This window comes from Loxodonta africana, chromosome 16, assembly GCF_030014295.1.
Source record: "Loxodonta africana isolate mLoxAfr1 chromosome 16, mLoxAfr1.hap2, whole genome shotgun sequence".
In the NCBI taxonomy this organism is placed as follows: domain Eukaryota; kingdom Metazoa; phylum Chordata; class Mammalia; order Proboscidea; family Elephantidae; genus Loxodonta; species Loxodonta africana.
The window spans coordinates 13,226,529-13,240,840 of NC_087357.1; the positions used below are offsets into that span (position 1 = coordinate 13,226,529).

Consider the following 14,312-nt stretch of genomic DNA (forward strand, 5'->3'; position numbering starts at 1 on the left):
AAGCGGTCACGATCGGGAAGAAGCTCCCGGTGGCAGCAGACAGGATGTCAGCGAAGACTGCTGCCATCATAACCATTTACAATGGAAAAGGGGAGAATGAGACTCACTGCCCAAAGAGATAAGCTTCAGCTATATACAGAAAAAATTAATTTGTAGAAAACACCTAATATTATATCTTAGAAACCACCGAAAACTCTTGTTTCTTAAAACCCTTACAAGTTTTGCTTTCTCGGTCTAAGGAAGTAATGCTGCCAGGAAGCCTAACTGTATTCCATTCTTGTCTCCCTGAAAATGCTACAGGAAGTGGAACGAGTACAAGCTCCAAGCCCACCCTTTACCCTCCCATACACTCAGGATGCTGTGGCACAGCCGGCCCTCGAGTTGGAGTCTGAGCTCCCAAAGATGCTTTGCACAGTGGAGGTGGCCACTGCATTGTCATAACAAAGGCAAGGCCGGGGGAGCGAGTGTCCTGACTGGTTTGAGGCAGAAGAACTCACAGGTAAAGAGGTGCCGATTTTCTCCATATACTCAATTTCATAGGAGTTTCTGTAATCCAACTCTGCAAAGAAACAAACAGCGAGGTCAGCGCCAGAGGAAATCACAGGGAGATTTGGACCGGGAAGGGTGGGTCCTGGAACAAGGCTCAAGCTTCTTGAGAATGGACTACTGATAAAGCCAGATGGGGAGGCCCAGCTCAGCTCTTTTCCCAGGATCAGTAAACCTCTTGCTATGAACAGCCTTTGGCAGAGTCCTGAAGAAGTCAAAGGGCGTGAGCAGGCACAAGTTGGTGGACAAATATGTAAGTGTTTTGCACAGAGTTCTCAGAGTGCAGTATGTACATTTTAGGTGCTGGTTTTCTCTGCAACTCTCAGTGTGCAACACATGGAATCCACCTACATCCCTGATGACATTTGGGAACTAGACCCATGGTGGTCTCTCGCTGAGAATTTAGTCCATACTCTGAAGCAAGGGAAGACCAAGAGACATTGTCCCTTCAGTGTGGCTTGTAAGGAGAAGCTTCACAAGCTGCCTGGAACATTGTCCAAAATCCTAGCAGGCCCACATGGCTGGTCACAATCGAATTTTCAGATGCAAAGACCATTAAAAGGCTCATAGGTGGAGAAATGACATATCGCAAATGGACTGGAGACTTTAAGCTGACAAGAAAATTCCAGATCCTCTCACTGGAGAGTAGAAACCCCACAGCCTACCTAGGTTACCCAAATGGTTCCATGTGGAAACCCAGGCTGGCCACACTACTGAACTCCCCCTTCCAGTAAATGGTTTCTGAGCATCCTCTATGTGTCTAGCACTGCACTGGGCACAGAGGACATGGTAGTAAACAAGACCAAAGTGGACTCTGTCCTCTCCAGGGCCACCATCTGTAGCTACTTTAAGATGGTTCTTAAAAAGAGAACCAAGATGTGATATGTGACCTGCTAAGAAGCCAGCTGTGCAAGGGTATCTGCGGCAATCCATGAAGCCTGATGCGTTTATTTTCTATACAAAAATAAGTATAAATAGCAGTTCTATTAAAACCCCTCTCCTTGTGCATATTGTTGAAAGCATCATTTAAAACATGATTCTTTAATACGAGCTTTAAAATGAACTATTTTCTGGAAGACTTTCCCAAAACCTGCTAGGGGTGTGTGGTTATGGCCAAATAAACTCAAGCACTGGAACACGTGGACACATTTTCAGGGGTCTCCAAATCTCTGCTGTGAAGCAAGCGCATGCTTCTTGTAGGCATGGCCTGCTCATAGGAACAAAGATGGGTTTGGGCACTAACAGCCGAGAAGACTTCATGCTTCCTGAATGCCAACACCGTGATCGTGTGTCACTGGGAGAGAGCAAAGACCACCGGATCACAAACCACCCCACCGGGATGGAGTTCAGAAAGGGGGTCTGTAACTGTCACATAAACTGCGCCCAGGGTTTGCCTCAACTTAAGACACAGAAGTATTCGTTTATGAAGACTTAATATCCTCCTCCTCTTAAAAATGAGAAGTAGGCAGGGGACGGTGATGGCCAAGGTGATTTCCAGGTGATTTCCTTCTGTCTTATAGGGTTGCTATGTTTCAGAATTGATGGCATCCAACAACAGCAACATCATCAGGATAACTTCTACTCTGAAGAAACATCTTATAGAACATGGTTTTCAAATCTTGCTCGTCTGCTTTATGTTCTAAGCCTCAATGGCAGTGAAGCCCCATTCACGTTCAGCCCATTCTCAGAATTAGCAGAGGATAAGGCCAATTGTGCCAAGCAGCCTGCTGTCTTCACATCCAAACGGGAAGGCTGCTCGAGAAAGGATGAGGGTGCTTCCAGCTCAAGAGGGTCAAAGATATTTGTCATGAGTCCTGTCACTTCCAAGGGCGGGCTGCTTTTTGGTAATTATTTCATACCAGGGCATTGCACAGCGAGACGGTGCGACTGCTGTTTCCACTGAACTCTAGTTGCTAGCGCTGTGCTGGTGGTCCAGAAAGACCCCTGGGCAGAAGGCTGGGGAAGCAGGAGGTCAGACAGACTGCAGTCCCAGGATCAGGGGGGCCAGCTCACGCAAATTCTCCGCACCTATTTGCTGATCTAGAAAACGAACCTAAAAGTGCCTGCATTTGCAGGATAAAATAACGGGCTGGGAGGATGGGAGGGAGTAAGTTATTGTTTGAGGGGTACTGAGTTTCTGTTTCAGGGTGAAGAAAAGTTTTGGAAACGGACAACGATGATGGTTGTACAACCTGGTGAAGGTAATTAATGTCACTAAGTGTACACTTAAAAAGGGTCAAATGGCAAATTTTATGTTATATATATTCTAGCACAATAAACCCCCACGTGTCTGTCAGTTTGTCGTACTGTGGGGGCTTGTGTGTTGCTGTGATGCTGGAAGCTATGCCACCGGTATTCAGATACCAGCAGGGTCACCCATGGAGGACAGGTTTCAGCTGAGCTTCCAGACTAAGACAGACTACGAAGAAGGACCCATCAGTCTACTTCTGAAAAGCATTAGCCAGTGAAAACCTTATGAATAGCAGCAGAACATTGTCTGATATAGTGCTGGAAGGTGAGCCCCCCAGGTTGGAAGGCACTCAAAAGATGACTGGGGAAGAGCTGCCTCCTCAAAGTAGAGTCGACCTTAATGACGTGGCTGGAGTAAAGTTTTCGGGACCTTCATTTGCTGATGTGGCACGACTCAAAATGAGAAGAAACAGCTGCAAACATCCATTAATAATCAGAATGTAGAATGTACGAAGTATGAATCTAGGAAAATTGGAAATCGTCAAAAATGAAATGGAATGCATAAACATCAATATCCTAGGCATTAGTGAGCTGAAATGGACTGGTATTGGCCATTTTGAATCGGACAATCATACAGTCTACTATGCTGGGAATGACAACTTGAAGAGGAATGGTGTTGCATTCATTGTCAAAAAGAACATTTCAAGATCTATCCTGAAGTACAACGGTGTCAGTGATAGGATAATATCCATACGCCTACAAGGAAGACCAGTTAATACGACTAATATTCAAATTTAAGCACCAACTACTAGGGCCAAAGATGAAGAAACAGAAGATTTTTATCAGCTGCTGCAGTCTGAAATTGATCGAACATGTAATCAAGATGCATTGATAATTACTGGTGATTGGAATGCAAAACTTGGAAACAAAGAAGAAGGGTCGGTAGTTGGAAAATATGGCCTTGGTGATAGAAACAATGCTGGAGATCGAATGATAGAATTTTGCAAGACCAACTATTTCTTCTTTGCAAATACCTTCTTTCACCAACATAAACAGCGACTATACACATGGACCTCGCCAGATGGAACACACAGAAATCAAATTGACTATATCTGTGGAAAGAGACGATGGAGAAGCTTGATATCATCAGTCAGAACAAGGCCAGGGGCCGACTGTGGAACAGACCATCAATTGTTCATATGCAAGTTTAAGCTGAAACTGAAGAAAATCAGAGCAAGTCCACAAGAGCCAAAATATGACCTTGAGTACATCCCACCTGAATTTAGAGACCATCTGAAGAACATATTTGGTGCAATGAACACTAGTGACAGAAGACCAGACGAGTTGTGGAATGACATCAAGGACATCATCCATGAAGAAAGCAAGAGGTCATTGAAAAAACAGGAAAGAAAGAAAAGACCAAGATGGATGTCAGAGGAGACTCTGAAACTTGCTCTCTAACATGGAGCAGCTAAAGCAAAAGGAAGAATTGATGAAGTAAAAGAACTGAACAGAAGATTTCAAAGGGCATCTTGGGAAGACAAAGTATTATAACGACATGTGCAAAGAGCTGGAGATGGAAAACCAAAAGGGAAGAACATGCTTGGCGTTTCTCAAGCTGAAAGAACTGAAGAAAAAATTCAAACCTGGAGTTGGAGTAGTGAAGGATTCTATGGGGAAAATATTAAATGATGCAGGAAGCATCAAAAGAAGGTGGAAGGAATACACGGAGTCATTATACCAAAAAGAATTAGTCGATGTTCAACTATTTCAAGAGGTGGCATATGATCAGGAACCGATGGTACTGAAGGAAGAAGTCTAAGCTGCTCTGAAGGCACTGGCGAAAAACAAGCCTCCAGGAATTGATGGAATATCAACTGAGATGTTTCAACAAACTGATGGCACGCTGGAGGTGCTCACTGGTCTATGCCAAGAAATATGGAAGCCAGCTTCCTGGCCAACTGACTAGAAGAGATCCATATTTATGCCTATTCCCAAGAAAGGTGATCCAACCAAATGTGGAAATTATAGAACAATATCATTAATATCACACACAAGCAAAATTTTGCTGAAGATCATTCAAAAACGGCTGTAGCAGTATATCGACAGGGAACTGCCAGAAATTCAGGCTGGATTCAGAAGAGGACGTGGAACCAAGAATATCATTGCTGATGTCAGATGGATCCTGGCTGAAAGCAGAGAATACCAGAAGGATGTTTACCTGTGTTTTATTGACTATGCAAAGGCATCCGACTGTGTGGATCATAACAAATTATGGATAACATTGCGAAGAATGGGAATTCCAGAACATTTAATTGTGCTCACGGGGAACCTTTACATAGATCAAGAGGCAGTTGTTCGGACAGAAAAGGGGATATTGATTGGTTTAAAGTCAGGAAAGGTGTGAGTCAGGGTTGTATTCTTTCACCATAGCTATTCAATCTGTATGCTGAGCAAATAATACGAGAAGCTGGACTATATGAAGAACGGGGCATTGGGACTGGAGGAAGACTCATTAACCACTTCCGTTATGCAGATGACACAACCTTGCTTGCTGAAAGTGAAGAGGGTTTGAAGCACTCACTAATGAACATCAAAGATCACAGCCTTCAGTATGGATTGTACCTCAACATAAAGAAAACAAAAATCCTCACAACTGGACCAATGAGCAACATCATGATAAGTGGAGAAAAGACTGAAGTTGTCAAGGATTTCATTTTACTTGGATCCACAATCAACAGCCATGGAAGCAGCAGTCAAGAAATCAAAAGACGCATCGCATTGGGCAAATCTGCTGCAAAGGACCTCTTTAAAGTGTTGAAGAGCGAAGATGTCACCTTCAAGACTAAGGTGCGCCTGACCCAAGCCATGGTATTTTCAATCCCACCATACGCATGTGAAAGCTGGACAATGAATAAGGAAGACTGAAGAAGAACTGACGCCTTTGAATGGTGGTGTTGGCAAAGAATATTGAATATACCATGGACTGCCAAAAGAATCAACAAATCTGTCTTAGAAGAAGTACAACCAGAACGCTCCTTAGAAGTAAGTATGGCGAGACTGCATCTTACATACTTGGGACGTGTTGTCAGGAGGGATCAGTCCCTGGAGAAGGACATCATGCTTGGCAGAGCACAGGGTCAGAGGAAAAGAGGAAGACCCTCAACGAGGTGTCCTGACACAGTGGCTGCAACAATGAGCTCAAGCATAGCAAGGATTTTAAGGATGGCTCAGGACTAGGCCGTGTTTTGTTCTGTTGTGCATAGGGTCGCTATGAGTTGGAACTGACTCGACAGCACCTAACAACAACAAGAACATCACAATAAAAAATCAACTGAAATAATGTATAATAAAAGCCCTGCAGTGTATAATACAAAAGTAAGGGATTGTGATGAGATATATTATTGCTCATTGCTAGTATTTCCGTAACTCCTAACATATGTGATGAGGGAGAGAAGAGTGGGGAGCACAGCCCTCTGGTAGGAGATGAGGCAGCTCCCAACTTCCTCACCATCTTCCCTCTCAAGGGCTGAAGTGTGACAGCGATGGAGTCCATCATCAAAGAGCCAATGAGTTCGAGAAGGACACCACCCCTCTGTCCGACGCAGGAAGAAGGGTCTGGTGTAGCTGTGTGTTAAGTAAAACAGGAACCCTGGCTGACCATCAAGGGACAATCCAGACGTGCAAACTAAAAACTCTTCTCTCCCTGAGTCTCTTGGAGCAGAGCTGGGAGGGCTCAGAGGCTGGGGAGCCCAGTGGTTCCTAATCTGTTCATCCCTAGGGGCCTCATGGATTACATGTTCTCCCACGGCAGGGTGTTTCAAAAGACTGTGCCACAAAGGGCATTTACTAAGCCATCATTCAAAGAAAAATATTTACAATCATCCATCAGAGTTCTTAATCAGTGGGAGGTGATCCATGCTACCACAGTAAGTTGATATAATTACAGCCCAAACGTGGTATTTTAATTACCCGGGCATCTTCCTCTGTAGTTCTACTTAGGCTTTTGGAAATATTAAAGACAACTTGAGGCTCTTCATCACTGTTCTTGAGGGCCCAGGGAGGGAAGCGCTGAGTGGATTCAACAGTCTCATTTTACAGATGAGGAAAGGAAGCCTGTCTGATGTCCATGTGTGGGCAGAAGGATGGCTGTTAGAGTTAGGCCAACCAGATTTTCATGGATTAGCCATGCGACACTGTGCAAGTCACTTAACCACTCAAAGCCTGCTTCTTCCATCTTAACATGGGGAATTGGAGGGATCCTTCTCTGCAGAGCTGGGAGGATGGAATGAAATAATGTATGGAAGACACTGTGCACAGCACCTAGCTCAAACTCAGTGTCCCACGAATGACAGCTCCTGCCTTACTGTTATCTACAGAGTGAACATCATAGTAAATAAGTGTCCATATGGTAATTGTTATTTCCAGCCCAATGTTTCATTTTTCTGTGGTTTGTGACTTCAGTGTAAGAAAATCTCCGATCACAGCTTTGGCCCTGGCCAGTTCCACTCCAATGATGACATCAACGCACCCGCGTATCTGCCTGGGGCTGCTGGACTTGACCTCACCAAGGTTAACAGGAAGGATGATCTGCTAAGAGGGCTCTGCATCCAGCTTCCCCCGGGGGGCTGGAGGGAACCAGAGCATATCAGGGGGGTGGAGGAGCACCTTGTAAAACTGCAACTCTTCTGTATCCACATGGATAATGACCTGCCAGCTGTAATTATGGTAGTGACTTCCTAAATTGTCACAACCACTTTCTAAGGAGGCAGGCTTAAAAGAGCTTTATTCCAAACGTATATATTTACCAGTTGGTTGGATTTTGCAGAAAACGAACAACTGCCACATATGACAGAGAACTAGTGAATCACTTGTTTTAGTACCTTGTTGTTGTTGGGTGCCATTTGGTGGATTCCAACTCATAGTGAACTCATGTGACAGAGCAGAACTGCCCCACAGGAGTTTTTATTGTTGTTGTTCTTAAATCTTATTTATTTTATTGTTGTTGTTGAGAAGATACACAGTAAAACATACCCCAATTTCTACATGTACGATTCAGTGACACTGATTACATTCTTCAGGTTCTCCCCCTCCTTTTCTGAGTTGTTCCTCTCTCATTAACATAAACTCACTGTCCCCTGAGGTTCCTATCTAGTCTTTTGAGTTGCTGTTGTCACTTTGATCCCATACAGATAGTTCTTAAAAGAGCATAATGCTCAAGGCAGACATTTTTTACTAATTAAGCTAAACTATTGTTTCATTTTAAGATTTCAGGGGATACTTTCGGTTTAAGGTTTAAAGATTATCTCAGAAGAGCAGTTTCAGGGGTTTGTTCAGCCTCTGTGGCTCCAGACAGCCTGGAGTCTGCGAGAATTTGAAATTCTGTTCTGCCTTTTTCCCATTTTGATCAGACTTCTTCCGTAGAATCTTTGATCCAAATGTTCAATAATGGTAGCCAAATACCATCCATTTCTTCTGGTCTCATGGTAAAGGAGGCAGTTGTTCATGGAGGCAATTAGCCACACATTCCATATCCTCCTTCTATTCCTGACTCTTCCTTTCTCTGTTGCTCCAGACAAACAGAGACCAACTGTTGTGCCTTGGATGGCTACTTGCAAGCTTTTGAGACCCCAGGCGCTACATGGCGAACTAGGAGGCAGAGCAGAAGCACTAAACACATTATTAGGCCAATTAACTGCGATGTCCCTTGAAACCATGACCCTAAACCTCCAAACCAGGAGCCAAATTCCATGAGGTATTTGGCTGTACATAAACAGCCTCAACAGGTACTCTTTTTTTTTTGTTATTGTTGTTGTTGTAAATATGTCTATCGCACTTTTGCCAATTTAACTTTTTACAGGTGTACAACTTATTGACAGCACTTAAAATAACCGGCTGTTTAACCCTACCCTTAATCAATGTGATTTTCATCACCATAAACCAAAACTCAGTGCTCCATAAGAAATAAAATCCCCTTCCTGCCTCCCTCCACCTCTGTCTGGTAACTGCTAATAACCTTTTGTCTCTATACATCTGTCTTTTCTTGTCTTTTTATATAAGTGAGGGCATATAGTATTTGTCCTTTTGTGATTAGCTTATTTGGTTCAGCATAATGTCTTCAAGCTCCATCCGTACTGTAGCATGTACCGAGACTTCATGGCCACTACTGGATCAACACTCTTCCGTTGTATGTATGTACCGCGTTTTGTTTATCTGTTCACCTGCTCACGGGCATTTAGGTTGTGTCCACCTTCTGGCTGTGGTGTGTAGGGCTCCAGTCCCATAGGTTTTCTTGGCTGTAATCTTTATAGAAGTGGACTGCCACGTCTTTCTCCTATGGAGCTGCTGGGTGTGTTTGAACCTCTAACCTGTTTGCTTTTTTTTATTGTGCTTTAGATAAAGGTTTACAGGACAAATTAGTTTCTCATTAAACAATTAATACACACATTGTTTTGTGGCATTGGTTGCCTACCCCGCGACATACCAATACCTCCCCTTCTCAACCTCGGGTTCCCCATTTCCATTTGTCCAGCTTTCCTGTCCTCTCCTACCTTCTCGTCTTTGCCCCTGGGCTGGTGTGCCCATTTGGTCTCCTATACTTGGTTGACCCACGTTTTTATTGTTTATTTTATGGGTCTGTCTAATCTGCGGGTGAAGGTGAACCTCAGGAGTGACTTCAGTACTAAGCTAAAACACTGTGTGGGGGCCACACGGGCAGGGTCTCTCCAGTCTCTGTCAGACGTCGGTCTGGCCTTTAACCTCTAACCTTTCGGTTAGCAGCTGAGCATTTAACTGTTGCACCACCAGGGCTCCTTAGTAAAACGTTAAAGATGAATAAATAGATGCTACCGCTGAATGAGGCAACTATCAGCTCGAAAAGGACCATTAGGGTTTTAATATTCTCTAAGATAAAAAAAAAAAAATCCCTTTGGTTCCCGATGATAAAACCATACACACGCACCCCCTAAAACCCTTGGATTCTTACGACAATGGTAAGCCCAGGTTGGTTTCTACGTGCGTTCCGGACGTTTAGAAGTTCCTTATCAATCCTCAAGGGGCATGAACCAGGAGGAGACCACAGATGCCATCTAACGGGCCGTGGCCACAGCTTGTGCTCAGTGTCCCCTGCTGTCTCTGGGATACAAAGGACATAAAACATCTCCCTGGACGTCACACGCAGGCGAGGCCCAGGAAACGCCTGGATGTTGCAAAAGTGAACCTGACTGAGTTCACACTAGGCTATTCGCGCGCCTGACCTTGTATTTCATTCATCTCACAAATCTTTCTTTCCCCTGCTATGCTCAGGGTAAGGAGACCGGATGGCACAATAGTTAAGTGCTCAGCTCCTAACTGAAAGGTGGGCAGTTCAAACCACCAGCCGTTCTGCGGGAGAAAAGATCTGGTGATCTGCTCCCATAAAGATTACAGCCTAGGAAACCCTGTGGGGCAGTTCTACTCTGTCACATGGGGTCACTGTAAGTCGAAATCAACTTGACGGCACTTAGCAACAACAACAACAATATTCAGGCTGCTGAGGAGAAAACATGATGAAGCAGACAGTCCTAGTAGGAGAGCAGAAAGTGCACACAGTCTGGTAGGGAATCCAGAAGTGCACACAGTCCAGAGGGAATCCAGAAGTGCACACAGTCCAGAGGGAATCTAGAAGTGCACACAGTCCAGAGGGAATCTAGAAGTGCGCACAGTCCAGAGGCAGTCTAGACGTGCACACAGTCCAGTAGGGAAGCAGGAAGTACACAGTCTAGTAGGGGATCTGGAAGTGCACAGAGTCCAGTAGGAAATCTAGAAGTGCACACAGCCCAGAGGGAATCTAGAAGTACACACAGTCCAGAGGGAATCTAGAAGTGCACACAGTCCAGAGGGAATCTAGAGGTGCACACAGTCCACAGGGAATCTAGAAGTGCATACAGTCCAGAGGGACTCTAGAAGCGCACACAGTCCAGAGGGACTCTAGAAGTGCACACAGTCCAGAGGGACTCTAGAAGTGCACACAGTCCAGCAGGGAAGTAGGAAGTGTGTAGAGTCTAGTAGGGAATCTAGAAGTGCACACAGTCCAGCAGGGAAGTAGGAAGTGTGTAGAGTCTAGTAGGGAATCTAGAAGTGCACACAGTCCAGCAGGGAAGTAGGAAGTGTGTAGAGTCTAGTAGGGAACCTAGAAGTGCACACAGTCCAGCAAGGAAGCAGGAAGTGCACACACATCATCCCGGTGGTGGTAAGTGCCCCCAGGGCAGCCCATATCAAGCACTAAGGGCAGGCGGAACAGCGCCATGACATCCAAGGAAAGGCTAGGAGGGGGCAGGACTTAAACAGGCAAGACGGAGGTGACAGATGGCAAAGAGGAGGCCGTCCCAGTGGGGCCAGCAGCAGCCACTGCAGAGGCAGCCAGGTGAGGGGCAGTCCTGGGGACAAGGATGTGTTTCTGTCTGGTTGAAGCATGTGGCTCAGGTGTGGATGCAGAGGAAAGTGGGGATTGAAGGGAGGCTGAGGCCAGGTTTCAGGGCCCCTGGTGTCAGGTCTCAGTGAGGTGGCACTGTTAAACCTCCCCAGTCCCAAGGCAGAGGGCCAGTGTGACAGCCAACCAAAAGGCTCCACTTAGCAGAAAACAAGTCCATGTATACATAACTTGGATGGTCTTTTCATGGCCAAGTGCTAAGAAGACAGCTTTGTGTCGTGGAAGATAAGTGTCAAAATCCCAAAACCATGAACTAGGTCTCCCCATAAAGATCCCTGGTGCTCTTCAGAGATTGCATGGAGCACAAAACAAACTGCCAAGAGGCCTGACCGCGGGTCAGACTGGAGTGGAAGCCTCTGGGTTACAACTAAAGTTCCCTGCACCCCAGTTACACCAGCACTTGTGTCAGAGGGGACAGTGAAGCTGATTACTGGAGACCTTGGTCCTTATTAGGAGCGCGGAAGTGGAGATAAGACTTACATGGATGCTCTTCCGCATACTGATTTCTACTGAAGTTTAAAAATTCATATAAATCAAGATCTTGGGAAGGCAAATTTAAAATCATCATAAAAGCCCAGAGTGTTGGGACCAATGGCTGTGAAATGGCGTGGCGGGGCATCTGAACCTCCTCTAACTTCACAAAGGGGAAGAGTCATTATCAGCATCAGTAGCCCACAGCTGACTCCCGTGAGGCTGAGATCAGACATGCCTCCACCCTCCAACCTTTTTACCAATTCTGACACCATCTTCTCTGCTGGGTTCGATCATTTGTTGCAATGGCCATAGGACTCACAGACCACGCTCACAGTTATGGGGCTTGTTAGGGAAGTAACAGGTTACAATTCAGGATCGGGAACAACTCAGGATACAGTTGTTTGATCAGGACAGCCTCTTCTCAGCAGTGCTCACAGGCAGGCCTCTCTCTAGCCCTCAGCCTCTCGGCCCAGCCTCTGTCCTGCTGGGGCAAGTGTTACAAAGCTCTTTAGCATCGTAATAAGTGCCTGGAGGCACCCCACTCCACCAGGATGCCGCCTGCCCGAAGGCACTCAGCTCTCTCGCTGTACAGATCTGTTGAGTGCCCAGAGGCACCTCACTCTGCCAGCCAGCCTCCCGCCTGAAGGAGCTCAGCTTTCACACTCTGTAAGCCCACCACACCGTCTCCTGCTGGTCTCCTGGTTCCACTGCCACTGCTTCTCTGCTGCTGGTTCTCACAGTCTTGCTGTCTTTGGTGTTCCAGCTCTCTCTCTCTCTGTCCTGAATCTAGGAGGGTCTCAGTGCAAGGATCCTGGGTCCAAAGGACGTGCTCCACTCCCGTCTCTTCTTCGTGGTAGTCAGGTTCCTCTCTGCTCTGGGATTGGCTTCTCTTTTAAGCCTAGCGGGATGGCAAAACTGATAAAGCCCCTTGTTTGGGTTCCATACACCTTATTTGCATGGTCCCACCCCTACATGGTGCCACACACCTTATTTACATTATTAGCAAGCTATCCAATCTCCTTGGTGGGCTATAAGCACCTCATTTGCTTAGTCCCACCAACTCATTTGGTGGGGTTTACAAAAACTATGGCTAGAAGGGCCATATTAAGTTAATTCACTGCATCACAGGCCACCCCCTGGCTCTCTAGCCATTGGACCATTCATACTTGAAGGATTAGCTTCCCCTTCCCAATCATTTTATGAGTCCAAAACAGTCGTTGACAACTAGTCCTTCAGTAGGGCAGAGTCCTCAGGGTGAGGTTACTCAGGTACCAGCGATTCAGGTCTACTGCAGGTGTCCATCTGATCTGGTCAGGTTCTCCAAAAGTTGTCTGGGCTTCACCCTCTCTGGCCTCTGATGAAGTTTATCTGAGAGAAGATTATTTCCTTGCTCAGAGCCTCACGAGGTATCACATAGCAAAACCTTTACAGCACTTTACGTTTGGCCACTGTACTTGAGTCCAGCAGTGCCTCCCCCTTAGCCCACTCTCTCACAGTTACAGGCTCTACAGTCACAGTTTACAATCACAATTAACCCTGTTAACAATCAACACTCACAACTAAATCATAATCCCATCAGCTTCTTCCCCCACCATCTCTTCCCCACACCCATCAGGAAAAGAAGAAACTATTCAGTGGGGGTCCTCCCTTGCCCCCGCATTTTGAGTGTAAGCACACTCACGAAAGCTTGTAAGCCAGCCACTTCATGCCTTTATCTCCTTCCATCTTAGACAGTCAATGTTTGAGTTACCCGTCCCTATCACACCAGTACTCTGAGGAGACAAGTGTGTTCCTTGATTTGAAGAATCTTCTGTTTCAGTCAGAGCTTTTAGCATCTGTATCCATAAGCAAGGTCCACTCCAGAGCAAGCCATCAAATTGCAGCAATCTACACCAGTTCACAGTGTCAAACATCTTTTTCTTCATTCAATCAGGTTTTGGTCAGCTCAACCCTAGCCATCCATGCTAGGTCAATGGGTACCAACTGTAGGCTCGGGAGTTCATACACTTTCCTGCACTTCAGACCAGCCAGCCATTTCTCTCTTTCATCCCTAGCCTCTGTGGGCTAGCCAGTGGGTACCAATGGAAAATTTCCAAACTCAGCCCGTTTCTTCATTGCTGCATCTCTCCCACTTCCACACATGGAGTGGACGCAGGTGGTCACCACAAGCAAGTATACCAGGCTGTCTGCTTGCCAGCTGCCTTTAACTTCCAGTCCTGGAAGGGGCATCTTCTGATGGGCACTGACTTTCCTGCCTGGATGCATCCAAAGGCAATCCACTTGCTCAAAATTCAAAAAGCAAAACAGTAATTTTTTTTTTCTACAGGTCCTTTCTTCAAATGCAAATTCCTTCCCCTCCCAGTAGTGCTGGGTAGGTCTGTATGTCTTTTCAAATGCAAATTTCCTGACTCAGGAGGTTTTGGGTAGAGCAAAGGTTTTCTACCTAAACCCACAATATTCTACACACAGGGCTACTGGATTCAAACCAACAGCCTGTGTTTCCTTCTGGCACATCCTAGTTCCCCTGTTAGCATATTCAATCAAGTATTGGCTGAAGGCTAAGCTATACACTTTATGATATCCAATCTTCACGTCCATCATCATGGAGGTCTGTTTTACAAGACTAGGTAGG

General features: G+C 45.8%; 1 protein-coding gene across 1 annotated transcript in view; it reads right to left on the reverse strand.

Annotated features, from left to right (window-relative positions):
• Positions 1-14,312, reverse strand: part of TACC2 (transforming acidic coiled-coil containing protein 2) — a 186,874-nt gene that overhangs the window by 25,643 nt on the left and 146,919 nt on the right. The window contains exon 8 of the mRNA XM_064269900.1: positions 498-559. Coding sequence (XP_064125970.1) covers positions 498-559 — 62 coding nt within the window. The remainder of the gene's footprint in view (positions 1-497; positions 560-14,312) is intronic.